Here is a 13,633-nt window from a genome sequence, read left to right on the forward strand (position 1 = left end):
TGGGTCTGGTCATTCTCAGCCTCCTTCAGAGGTTCTTCTCCATCTACACAATGGTGCGACAGATTGCTATTCTTGCTGTCAATATTGTAATTTCCTCCGATACTGTCTTTGACTGTTCATCAGAGCTACAAGGGATCCACCAATAACAAGTGAATAATTTGTGGGGAATGCTGGAAATAGAGGACATGAATAAGAAGGGTTTGGAGGGCTATGGGCCAAATGCTGGCAAATAGGACGAGATTAGTTTAGAATATCTGGTCGGAATGGACAAATGGGACTAAAAAGGTCAGTTGCTGTGCTGTACATCTCTCTGACTCTAACTCAGGTACTCCTGGACCCTCATCAATCACAATGAAGCATCGTGTTATGCCCTGAACCAGCATGCCATCAAGGTTTCATAAGAAGGCCAGTGTCTTGTTTAGCAAGTATATAACCTTATCCAAATGTATGTTGCAGATTCAAAGTGCTAATTCTACAGTGGTGACTAAAATTCTGGCATTAATTCATTATGGTAACAGCCGCTCCCAAACAAAGCCATCCTGGAACACCATAGACCAGAATGGTTCAGTGTGAACGAGGCAGTATTAAAATATCTTCCAATGTCAGGTGTGAAATGAGAAATAGAAATATTTAAGTCCAGATGGGACCATTAAATTAGTATTTGAGTAGATTTGTTTATCTGATGTGACAAAGTCACAAATATAAATTATCCAAATATCGATTACCTGGTTTTCGGATTATCTGACGATTTCAAGATCCCGCAAAAACGTTACAAAGAGGTAAGTGTATTCAGTTGACCTGGTCTGAAGAACATATGAAAACACTGGCAAAAACAAAGAAACGCAAGCAGCTCAAGCCTCAGTGACTGGATTTCTTTTTAGGTAAGAGTTGTTATACAGCCCTTTGCAAAAGTAAGTGTTTTACTATATTCCCATCACTTTACCGGGCCGGTCATTAAAAAAAAAGGCTGAAAACGTAAACGCACGCATGAGACGGTGCTTCTGCCTTTCTATCACGTGACTGAGTTCCCAGAAATTGTCAAATGCTGTTGCGATTGTAGAAGCTGTTCAGGCCTTTGTTTAATGCAGTCCTCACTACTCCTTGCCAAATGGTAACTACTGCTGCATTTTTAAAAAAGTTTTCTTCCTGTTCCAACCCCATCCTGTTGCTGTTGTTCTGCCTCCCCACATGCACATTTATCCCTATGACTTAACCATTAACGCTCCAAATTTCCACCGAGTCCTCAGGAATATGTTTCACGTAGAGTCATAGAAACAAATCCTTTGGTCCAACTTATCCATTCCAATCAGATATCCGAGATATATTTAGTCCCACTTGCCAGTATTTGGTCAACATCCCTCTAAACCCCTTCCTATTCATATATCTATCCAAATGCCTGCTAAATGTTGTAATTGTATCAGCCTCTATCACTTCCTCTGACAGTTCATTCCATACACACACCACCCTCTGCATGAAAATTTTACCCGAGATCTGTTTTAAATCTTTTCTCTCTCACCTTAAGCCTGTTCCTCTTATTTTGGACTCTCCCACCCCAGGGAAAAGACCTTGTCTGTTTACCCTATCTGTGCCCTCATGATTTTATATACATCTATAAAGTCATCCTTCAGCCTCTAATGCTCAAGGGAAAATAGCCCCAGCTTAATCAGTTTCTCCCCACAGTGCAAACCCTCCAATCCTGGCAACATCCTTGGAAATCTTTTCTGAGACCTTGCAAGTTTCACAATGTCCTTCCCATAACAGGGAGACCAGAATTGCACACAGTATTCCAAAAGTGACCTATCTAATGTCCTGTACAGCCACATGATCTCAACTCCTACAGTCAATGCATTGACCAAAAAAGGAAGCATACCAAACGTAGTCATCAGTATCTTATACTGAAGACTTATACTGCAACTCTACTTCGGTCTCTTTGCTCAGCAACACTCTCCAGGACCTTACACACTTTATGGTATGTCCTTTCTGGATTTGCCTGTCCAAAATGCAGCACCTGACATTTATCTAAATTTACTCCATCTGCCACCCCTTGGCCTATTGATCCATGATTTCATTGCACTTTGGATGCTGCCTGAACTGCTGTGCTCTTCCAGCAGCACTGATCCAGAATCTGGTTTCCAGGATCTGCAGTCATTGTTTTTACCCCATTGATCCATGTGATCAAGATTCTGTTGTACTCAGAGGTAACCTACTTTGCTGTCCACTACACCTTCAATTTTGGTGGCATCTGACATCTTATGAACTATACCCCTATGTTGCATCCAAATCATTCATATAAATGACAAAAAGCAGTGTACCCAGCATCGAACCTTGTGGCACACCGCTGGTCACCAGCCTCCAGTCCGAAAAGCAACCCTCCACCGCCACCCTCTGTCTTCTACCTTCATGCTAGTTCTGTATCCCAGTTGCTAGTTCTCCATGTTTTCCATGTAAGCTAACCGGCCTACCAGGAGGAACCATGTCAAACACCTTACTGAAGCCCATTTAGATCACATCCACCATTCTGTCCTCATAAATTCTCTGTTACTTCTTCAAAAAAAAAACTCAATTAAGTTAGTGAGACATGATTTCTCAAATACAAAGCCATGTTGACTATCCCCAATCAGTCCTTTCCTTTCCAATTCTTGCACATCCTGTCCCTCAGGATTCCCTCCAACAACTTGCTGACCGTCAATATCAGGCTCACCAGTTCCATGGTTCCCTGGCTTTTCAAAAGAATCCTTAGTGTGGAAGCAGACCATTTGGCCCAACAAGTCTACACTGACCCTTCAAAAGAGTATCCCACCCAGACCCATTCCCCTGCCCTATTACATTTTCCCCTGACTAAAGCACCTAAGCTACACATACCCTGAACTCTAATGGACAATTTAGCATGGCCAATTCACCTAACCTGCACATGTTTGGAATGTGGCAGAAACCAGGGCACCCAGCAGAAACCCACGCAGACACAGGGAGAATGTGAAAACAAAGCTGGAATCAAACCTGGAACTCTGGCGCTGTGAGCCTGCAGTGCAAACCACTGAGCTACCATGCTGCCCCAAATCATTGGCAGTGGTTTCCTTATATCTATCTTAAATAGTGGCACTACATTAGCCAATCGATGATACAAGTATCTGAGCAAGGGCACAGCAATCACTTTCCTAGATTCCCAGAGTTTCAAAGGAGACCTGATAAATTTCTGGGGATCTCCCACTTATACTAAAAATAATGCATCAATTCATATTCAAAATCTTGTGTTGCAATTAGAAGCTTTAATATTACAAATCAGAAAGGGAAAACTGGATGACCACAATATTTGAGTTGTTTTTGTTTTGTTTTACAGCTAACTATCCATATCATGTTTGAACAGGACAAAGTTTTTCACAAAGTGTTAAATCTGTGGGGCGTAAGTATTTTTCTTTTTTTTTCCCCCACTAATTCTTATGGTATCTAAATGTAACACATTAGGTACATGGCTTTTGATTTCTTGATCAGCTGAATGAGTGCTACATTAGAGAACATGATCATGTGACAACATATGGGTACTTGGCTCATTTACATGTTGAACTTTTGAAGTGATATCATTCCAAAGTGATAGTACAGTTTTCTCTTATCTCTAAGAGTTGCTGACTTTTGCTAGGGTGTGGTAATTTCTATATCTTCCACAATCTCTAATTGGCCATGTTTTATATCAGAGTCTGGACATCAATATTAGCACCTCTATTGCTACCTTACTGAGATTAGAAACTCAGTACAAACCAGAGCATCAAACTTGTGAGTTCCAATGACCTACTCACTTCTAGTGGTAACAATACCTAATCATAAAATTTAGTTCTCAGGACATGGGCATTGCTGGGTAGATCAGTAATAATTTTGTAATGACTTCAACGGTGTGAACTGAAAAATCAAACTCTCCAATTGACAGAGTTATCACAAATGTGAAAGTTTGATTAACTCACCAAATTGCTGAATTTTACTTAATTGTTCAATTCTGGTTACAGGAATATGCACATCAGGTTTTTATCATCATTAATAAGAAAATCCCTATTTATTGCAATCAAGTAGGTTTAACTAATGGGATGAAAGTAAAGTGGCAGAGCGAGAGAACAGAAGAGAGAAAAACTCTTTCACAGGATAAACGGCTATATTGTGCTTTGTAAACAAAGTAGTAAGCACCTATCCAGAAACCAATCAAAAGATTGTTCCTTTGCTGAATGCTTCGGAATATACACAACTAGTCCTGATTGGAAACCAATCTCAAGTATGTCACTGGGCAAGATTTCCCCTGAATATAAACACTGATGGAGCCAATTATGTAGCATTCACCCTCACTGCTTGAATAAGCCAACATTGTATCTACATGGAGTTCCAGTAATGCAGTTTTTAAAAACTGCATCTTCTTCCACAGTCCCCTTGTTTAAAGCAGCGTCTTATCCTATTTTATAGACCACACTCAAAATAAAAAGTGGCTTTCACACTTAGTGTTTGGACAGGGCAGCACGGTTGCTCAGTGATTAGCACTGCTGCCCTACAGCGTCAGGGACCCAGGTTCAATTCTGACGTCAGGTGACTGTCTGTGTGGAATTTGTACATTTTCCTAGTGTCTGCATGGATTTCTTCCCACAGTCCAAAGATGTGCAGGTCAGGTGAATTGGCCATGTAAATTGCCCATAGTGCTCAGTGATGTGTAGGTTAGGTGCATTAGTCAGGGGAAAATGTAGAAGTAACAGGGTAGGGGCATGGGTCTAGGTGGGTTACTGTACGGATGGTCAGTATGGACTTGTTAGGCCAAATGGCCTGTTTCTACACTGTAGAGATTCTATGGTTCTTATCATTCCCTAATTGCCCCTTTGGAAGGTGATGCAGAGCTGCTTTTTTCAACCGCTGCAGCCCCTGTGGTGCTGATGACACCTAAGCTGCTGGGGAGGGAGTTCCAGGAATTTGACCCAGCAAAAAGTGATGATGGAATTCCAAGTCAGGATGGTGAGTGGCTTGGAGGAGAATCTGCAGTTGATGCCATTCCCATGTATATACTGTCCCTGTTCTTCTAGATGATAGTTGTCACAGATTGGGAAGGTATTTTCAAAAGGAGCTTGAAGAATTGTTGCAGTGCATGTCATATGTGGTATACACTGCTGCCAATGTGTATCACTGTTGGAGGGTTCAAGCAAAAGTGCTGAATGAGATGCCAATCAAGTGGCTAGCTTTGTCCTGGATGGTGTCAAGCGTCCTGTATTCAAAGTTTGGGAGAAGATTTGTAGCTCGGGGCATTTGTAGCTCACAACAACAACAGCATCCTGTATTTCTGGAGCTATATTCATCCAGGCAAATGCAAAATATTCCATCACACTGCTTGGGGAAGCAGGTAACAAATTACTTGCTGTTTAGTCATTTATCCTTGTCTGAAAGAAAGTTATCACCATTTTTTCCACTTATGGAACCTGGCTTGATTTAAATGGGAGGGTGATGGACATCAGTCTGTCATGTGAAGGCTTGAGATGTTTTAAACATTTGGACAGTTTCAACCTAATTTCTAATGGATCCAATTTCACCAGAGGAAAACTATTGACTGAACACCAGATTAAAACAGTCTGAAACTGAATTTTATTTGTGCATCATATTAATTTATAGTTCTTATATCTCAAAGCTTAGATTTACAAGTCCCATGTTAAATATTATGAGAAATTGATTCATGCAGTATGTGCAATGACTGCTAGGTCTTTGGCAGTTTATCATTAGCTTTATAACTGACTATAACTTTATAACTAACTTGTCCATATTCAGTATTACATTCTACTTAATATTTATGGTGTCTTTAATCTCTGTCCAGAGCTTGTGACTTTCAGCTCATTCAAGAGATTTCAGCAAATAATGCAAGCTGTCAATTAAAGGCAATACTGTACTGTGAAATTGAGTCACTTTGTTCAGCTGAAGGATTTAATTCAGGCACCATTTGCTTTGCATGTAAAAGATCCCAAGGTGTCCAAGGTCACTAGATCACAATAGGCATTGAACCCAATGCTGTTGGCATCATTGCCAATGTGAATCAATCAGCCAACTGAGTGAACCACTCACCCGAACAGTTCAAGTTCCTGTGGCAACCAGCACTTACGTAGAGACGCTAGAGCTCATTCCATCACACAACTAACCCGTAATCTCTCCAGCTGTTAACTCCTGGCCATTGGAATTTCAGAAGGAATTACAACTTTGTCCATGACCAGTTTGATCATATTATGAACACATTTTTATTGACCATTAAGTGGGACATGAAGCAAGAGCTTCTAGATCAGATAGGAATGCACCACAGGTATCTTATTCATAGTCATAGAGGTATACCGCATGGAAACAGACCCTTCAGTCCAACCTGTCCATGCTGACCAGATATCCCAAGCCAATCTAGTCCCACCTGCCAGCACCCGGCCCATATCCCTCCAAACCCTTCTTATTCATATACCCATCCAAATGCCTCTTAAAAAATGTCCTTTGTTGGTTCTTCTCCCTTTTCAAACTGCTGTTGTTTTGACTTTTTTTTTTCCAAACTTCCAAAACAATACAATAGCATATAAAACAGTAATTGCTGCTCCTGGAATTTGAGGAAATCACCTCCAACACCTGAAATACCTCAAACAAAAAGGAGCAGCTGTTAAAGCCAGAAATTTTTGCCATCCTCCATACTGGATTACCCAGAATCCTCCTGTAATAAGATAATGAAAATAGATTATCTAGTTACTTACATTATTAGTTTTCATGGGACCTTGATGTGCATAGGTTGGCTTTTGCATTCGTTTGTTTATATAAACAATTTATATACAAATTTTATTTCTTGCTTTTTAATTAATTTTCTTTCATTAATTCACCTTTGCCTGCCTAATTTGGCAGTTATTCCATACTATCTCCGATTTCTTGCTTCCATGTAACAAAAACTGGCACTTATTTCTGTTATTACAGACCTCGGCTTTCAGGTCCCAGGCCACCAGTCCATTCCCACCCATAGTCCATTATCTGCCACTTCTGTTCAGGCTCAGGCTGTTCCCGTACTGCCTCTATTCCCCAAGGCCAGATTTGCATCTGCTGTCAGCTGCATCTTCCTATTTGCCCACACCAACCTAGTATCCTATACCCACTGTGTTTGCCATGTTTTAGATTATCTGCATCCTAGTTGTTTTTTGCAGTTCATAATCTTGGTCTTTAATACCTGTGAATTGGGCTTCTACTTATGCATTGTCCTCATCCAACTCTGCCAATTTGCTATCAGCAATTTGGTTGGAAAACAACTAAAATTAAATTTGCACATCTTATTTAAGATCATTCTTGATCAAACCTTTGGGAACTCCTTCAAAAAGTTATTTCAGCCTACAAATTAAGTTCTACCTGCCTTTGGGATTTTGTGTATGTTAAAGGTTTATTTGAATGCAAATTGACGCTGCTACTGCTAATTTCAGAGAAAAGCCACCAGCTCCATAGCCGGTAGAAGAGTATCCTATAAAGGCATTAAACATATCTGTAACTGATATTGCGTAACAGTATTTCATTTTTAAAAAGGTTTAACCTACTTGTTTAAATCAAGCTGCTCAGTAATGTCATTACACAGTTCCGGTGCAGGGTTCAGATGTTACCAACGTACCATAATAGAATTTCAAAACATTTCCAGTTGCGGATTAGATTGTTGACTTGTACAAAAGAGAAAATATTGTTGTCACGGTAATAAAATTAGGATTTGTTTTATTGTAGGTAAGAAAATCCTCATGGCAGCTGAATCAGAGATATGCAAAGATTTAAAGGGTTTTAAGTGTTAAATGGAAAAACACGGCAAAAAAAATAACGCTTATTAATAATTGTTACATAAACACTTCTGAAGTGAGCCAATTCAAATTCAGATGGCTGAGATTGTTCAGTACTAATTTATAACTGGCCAGTAGAGGATGCTCTCTGCACTGCAAGTAAAGATTCCTAAAGTAGCAGTATTTTTAATGAGAAAATATTTGGTAACAGTTGTGTATAGGAGAAAAGTTTTTACTACAGAATTTGAATTTGCCTTGGATGCAATCAGCTTCAGAGCAGCCATTGAGCAAGACTTTGGAAAAGAGTAATTCTGATTTAAATTCACTCCTTTCTTTAGGTTGTGGATGTAGAAAAAAGCTATGTCAATATGGGCCCAACAAAAGTGGAAATCAACCTTAAAAAAAGAGATCCTGTGACCTGGGCCAAACTTGAATTGCCACCTCTCAAAGTTGAAGATAAGGAACAGAAAGAAAAGAATGGAAAGGAAGAGAAAGATAAAGAAAGTAAACCTTTAATCCAGGAGCATAAGGAACTCTACATGGGAGATGAACCACCACCTTTAGAGGAGGATGAATCCGATGACAGTTTAGGACTTTCTGATACCGATGAGGAATTTGATTAATGATGCATTTAATGTTGAGTAGCATTTAAGACTCCACAATACAAATAGTGAAAGACCGCTATTGTGCAATTCCACGTGTCTGATGTGGTCTATTAGATTATTATTGTAAGACAGTCTCCTTCTATCAAGAATTTCTGGAACTTAGTTCACAGTGTGGACCATCATGTATCATCGCAAAATGTAAAAGACTGCAAGTTGAAAATAAATGATTTTTCAATGATGGCATTTCCATCTGACTTTAATTGTGCTTCTTGTAATGCCACAAAAGTATGAAAGTACCAACCAGTTACCAGTATCAATATCTTATCAAATAGACTAGTATGATAATGAAAAACTTAAAAAAGGAGAAAATTTATTTCTGTCCTGATGACTCAAAATAGACAGAAAAGAATTGTGAACTGTAAGAAGTGAAGATTTTTGACATTTATGCTCAATTGTTAAGGGAATGAAATGCAAGGAAAATCAAGCGAAGTTGCAAATATGCCATCCAGGGGAAAAGAAAATGGGGAGCTTACAATGTGTTAAAGGGTCATCAATAAAATGTGAGCCACGGTTGTAATCTTATGTCAAATTAGGCCAGTAGAAGAAGAGGGAATTAGTGGTGAAGAACAGATATTAGAAAATTCAAAGATTTAAGATAATGCTGCAGGCAGGACACTGCAGTGTCAAGGAATACATTTAGACTGGCACATTATCAACCTCAACTTTACTTATGCAATTAATATATTGTCTTTCAATTGAGGCAATTATCTTAGTAATTAAGAATTTTGCATGGTACTTGGGTGTTAACAATCATCTATCTATTCATAGAATACAACATCAATAAAGGAGGCCACTCAAACCATCCTATGTTTTGGAACAATTTAATCTCACTTTCTGCACTTTTCCCATAGCTCTAAATATTTTCCTTCAAACATTTATCCAGTTATCTTTTGAACTTTGCTATTAAATCTCATTCCATGAGCCTTTCAGTCAGTGTATTCCAGATCACATCTCAGAGCAATTTAATTCGCTTTCTCTTGTTGAATGTGTTTCTTTTGTGAATCATCTTAAATCTGTCTCCACTGACTACTGACCTTTTTTCCATTAAGTAAAAAAGGAGGAATAACTACTTTCAAACAAAACCATTGATAATTTTGAACACCCATCAAATCGTCCTCTGATTCTCAATTTTTTAAAAATCTCCAATTCATGAACCAGTTTATTAAGATTGACAATTAACTCAGGTTTTGCTTAAATTTTAAACCAGGCAATTTGACTCTTATGAAAGAGTTGTCCTGTCACCCTATTGCGTTCAAACAGACGCAGTGCATGTAGACTTTGTCTGCAAAGACCAGAACTCTGTATTCACTTATGTATACACAGTGCACCACACTGCCAGCCTCATTGGCAATCCTAATTTGGTTCAGTAGAATTTTTTGCACAGTTGGATTATCCAGCAAATGTTCTCCAACTGCAGAATCACATCTAATATTTTTACACTGTTACAAGTTTTGGAAGCAATTGCTCGTTGGATAGTTAGTAACCATAATATAATAGTACAAATCGGTTCTGATATAGCACGATAGTTCTGTTCTCGTGCAATCTTGCATTATAAGAAAATTGCACAATAGCCACACCATTTAAAGTAATGGGGCTGGAATCGCATTTTAGCCAATGCAGGTCAGGAAAGTTCAGGTTCTACAAACAATGGTCTAAGTTCTTCAATTGTGCTAAGCTAATTCGTATTGAAGAAACATGCATTGTAGCAAACCAACTGTAGAATAAAGTAGCAGAATATTGATTTGCAAATGTCAGAACTGCCAGGTAACCACTCAGTAACAACAGGCCACTACAAAAATACATCTCGGACTCACCCATAATACTCTTTGTACAGCTGAGACTTCAAAGAACAATACCGAAGTGCCGAACTGTATCTGTCGAGGGTGGGGATCTGGAAAATATCGAAGTCTGTGGATGAAGGGTACAGGCAGTTGCTGCCATGGTGTATGTTCTCAGAATTTGGGAAATATTGGCCAACATAGAGGCTCAGAAGAGATGCTGATGTGCTGCTAATGCCAGGTAACCACTCCAAATTACAAGTCAGGAATTGGTGTCATCTGGTTACTTACATACCTGGGAGAATGCCAACCAGCATAAAAATGAGACATTAGCTAGGTGAGGTCTTTATGCATGCAAGTAGGGTCCTCATCTCTTACAAGTGAGATTCTCATCTAGCCATTGAAACCTCAAAGGGAAAATTGGAATTTATTTCTCAATGGCAAAAGTCTCAATTTTTTTTATTTGTGTCATTTCCCCCAACTTTCCTACCACTACTCATATCATTAAACTGCTGGGAAAATTCCACCCATTGAATACAATAGCAACCAATTTATGAGAAACCCATGTAAAATACAGATTCAGCTGCATCTAGAGTTTTACATTCCAGATCCAGGCAAGGATGAAAAATCATTAGAGAAAAAAAAAAGAGTGCCACAACTGATTTGACCAGAATGCTCCAGAGATGAGAGGAACTTCAGTTCGGTGGATAGATTGAAGAAACTTGCGTTGTTCTCCTTGGAAAAGTGAAGATTTAAGGGGAGACTCCTTGTAGAGATTCAAAATCATGAGTGTCTGGACAGAATTGATAGGGAGGAAGTGCTTTCATTGGCTGAAGAAACAAGCACCAGAGCTGAAACCAACATGGTCATTTTAAAAGTTGACACACTTAAACAATCCAGTTTTTTTTTCCCCCAATATATACTTTCAGTTGCATGACAATGTAAATTTTTGCTATAAATTCTGTGTCTTATGATCTTTTACTCCACAACCACCTGATGAAGGAGCAGTGCTCCGAAAGCTAGTGCTTCCAAATACACCTGTTAGACTATAACCTGATGTTGTGAGATTTTTGACTTTCTCCATCTCACTTCAACACCGGCACCTCCAAATCAGAAAAGTTTAGTCAAAACAAAGTAAAATAATATAATGTAAATAAAGAAAATATAATTAATACGTAAATTTTTACTAGCAAGTTTGTATAGTTAGTTTATATTTACTCTAAGGTTAACAAATAGTTTAAGAGTTCCAGAATTGCAGGTCAGTTGAGACAAGACAAGTGTACATTTTACTGTCTGTATTACATCATGGACAGTCCACATGACCTAGACAAACATCTGCAGGAAGTTTCACCAGCTGCACAAGCTTGAGCTCTGGGTTTTGGAACTTGCGCAAGTCCAAACTAAATGGGTTGTTGTTGTGGTTCTGTTCGCTGAGCTGGGAGTTTTTGTTGCAAACGTTTCGTCCCCTTTCTAGGTGATATCTTCAGTGCTTGGGAGCCTCCTGTGAAGCGCTTCTGTGCTGATTCCTCCGGCATTTATACTGGTTTGAATCTGCCGCTTCCGGTCGTCAGTTGCCGTCCGCTGCAGTGGTCGGTATATAGGGTCTAGTTCAATGTGTCTGTTGATAGAATTTGTGGGTGAGTGCCATGCCTCTAGGAATTCCCTGGCTGTTCTCTGTTTGGCCTGCCCTATAATAGTGGTGTTGTCCCAATCGAATTCGTGTTGTTTGTCATCCGAGTGTACGGCTACTAGGGATAGCTGGTCGTGTCGTTTCGTGGCTAGTTGGTGTTCATGGATGCGGGTTGTTAGCTGTCTTCCTGTTTGTCCTATGTAGTGTTTTGTGCAGTCCTTGCATGGGATTTTGTACACTATGTTGGTTTTGTTCCTGCTGGGTATCGGGTCCTTTGTCCTGGTGAGTTGTTGTCTGAGAGTGGCTGTTGGTTAGTGTGCTGTTATGAGTCCTAATGGTCGCAGCAGTCTGGCTGTCAGTTCAGAAATGCTCCTGATGTATGGGAGTGTGGCCAGTCCTTTGGGTTGTGGCATGTCCTCATTCCGTTGTCGTTCCCTAAGGCATCTGGTGATGAAATTGCGCGGGTACTCACCAGGACAAAGGACCCGATACCCAGCAGGAACAAAACCAACGTAGTGTACAAAATCCCATGCAAGGACTGCACAAAACACTACATAGGACAAAGAGGAAGACAGCTAACAACCCGCATCCATGAACACCAACTAGCCACGAAACGACACGACCAGCTATCCCTAGTAGCCGTACACTCGGATGACAAACAACACGAATTCGATTGGGACAACACCACTATTATAGGGCAGGCCAAACAGAGAACAGCCAGGGAATTCCTAGAGGCATGGCACTCATCCACAAATTCTATCAACAGACACATAGACCGACCACTGCAGCGGACAGCAACCGACGATCGGAAGCGGCAGATTCAAACCAGTATAAATGCCGGAGGAATCAGCACAGAAGCACTTCACAGAAGGCTCCCAAGCACTGAAGATGTCACCTAGAAAGGGGACGAAACGTTTGCAACAAAAACTCCCAGCTCAGCGAACAGAACCACAACAACGAGCACCCGAGCTACAAATCTTCTCACAAACTTTAAATGGGTTGTGTTGTACCAGGACTGGAACTGATATTCTCAGAGAAATTTGCTAATACTGTCAGTGATGGTTTTAAACTAGATTGTTTGGGGAAATGTAAACAGGAGTGGGTAACCTACATTAGAAGGGAGTTAAATTGGAATCAGGAAGCAGAAAAACAGCCAAGGAAACAAGAGCAACAAAGCTGCTTTGAACGTACAATGATTTCAAAAGGACACTGCTCTTTACTGCATTCCAAGAAGGTAGATGATCTAAAGTTACAAATAGAGGTAAATGGGTTCATCAAATTGCCATTACAGCAGCATGGCTGGGGACCGAATACTCAACATTTAAGAGAGGCAGACAAGAAGGAAAAGGTGGTAGAGTTGCACTGAAAATAAGAGATGGAACCAGTACATTAAGGAAGGGTGGATCTCAGATCAGAAGAACAATGTGTGGAATCTGTTGGGTGGAGCTAAACATCAGCTAGGTCTAACAGATTTTGTTTGCTGTTATTGAAATAACAAAATTTTAATGGTGGTGTGGGGCAAGGTGTTAATTAAGAGATGAGAGGAATGTGTAACATGGGCATCATTGGCGAATATAATCTGCATTAAGATTGAGTAAACCAACTGAGCAATATAGCTGTGCAGGAAGAGTTTCTGGGGTGTCTTGGGGATGCTTTTCTAGTGCAGCATGTTGAATATCAGACTAAATTTAGATCTACTGTAAAACAAAGTCACTGTTGTCTCAACAGACCATAGGGCTGCTCTCTCATTAGAGAGACAACGGATGGTAGTTCAGGTTGAGGTTC

The 13,633-nt window shown here is 39.9% G+C and overlaps 1 protein-coding gene across 2 annotated transcripts in view; it reads left to right on the top strand.

The window, feature by feature from the left end:
• The window catches only part of LOC132820535 (cysteine and histidine-rich domain-containing protein 1-like), a 63,189-nt gene extending 54,566 nt beyond the window's left edge, over positions 1 to 8,623 (top strand). For both annotated transcript variants that reach the window (XM_060832776.1, XM_060832777.1), the window contains 2 exons: positions 3,338 to 3,400; positions 8,114 to 8,623. In XM_060832776.1, coding sequence (XP_060688759.1) covers positions 3,338 to 3,400; positions 8,114 to 8,398 — 348 coding nt within the window. In that variant the 3' untranslated portion in view covers positions 8,399 to 8,623. The remainder of the gene's footprint in view (positions 1 to 3,337; positions 3,401 to 8,113) is intronic.
• Positions 8,624 to 13,633: the final 5,010 nt, after the last annotated feature.

The sequence above is a fragment of the Hemiscyllium ocellatum genome, chromosome 11 (assembly GCF_020745735.1).
Source record: "Hemiscyllium ocellatum isolate sHemOce1 chromosome 11, sHemOce1.pat.X.cur, whole genome shotgun sequence".
Classification (NCBI taxonomy): domain Eukaryota; kingdom Metazoa; phylum Chordata; class Chondrichthyes; order Orectolobiformes; family Hemiscylliidae; genus Hemiscyllium; species Hemiscyllium ocellatum.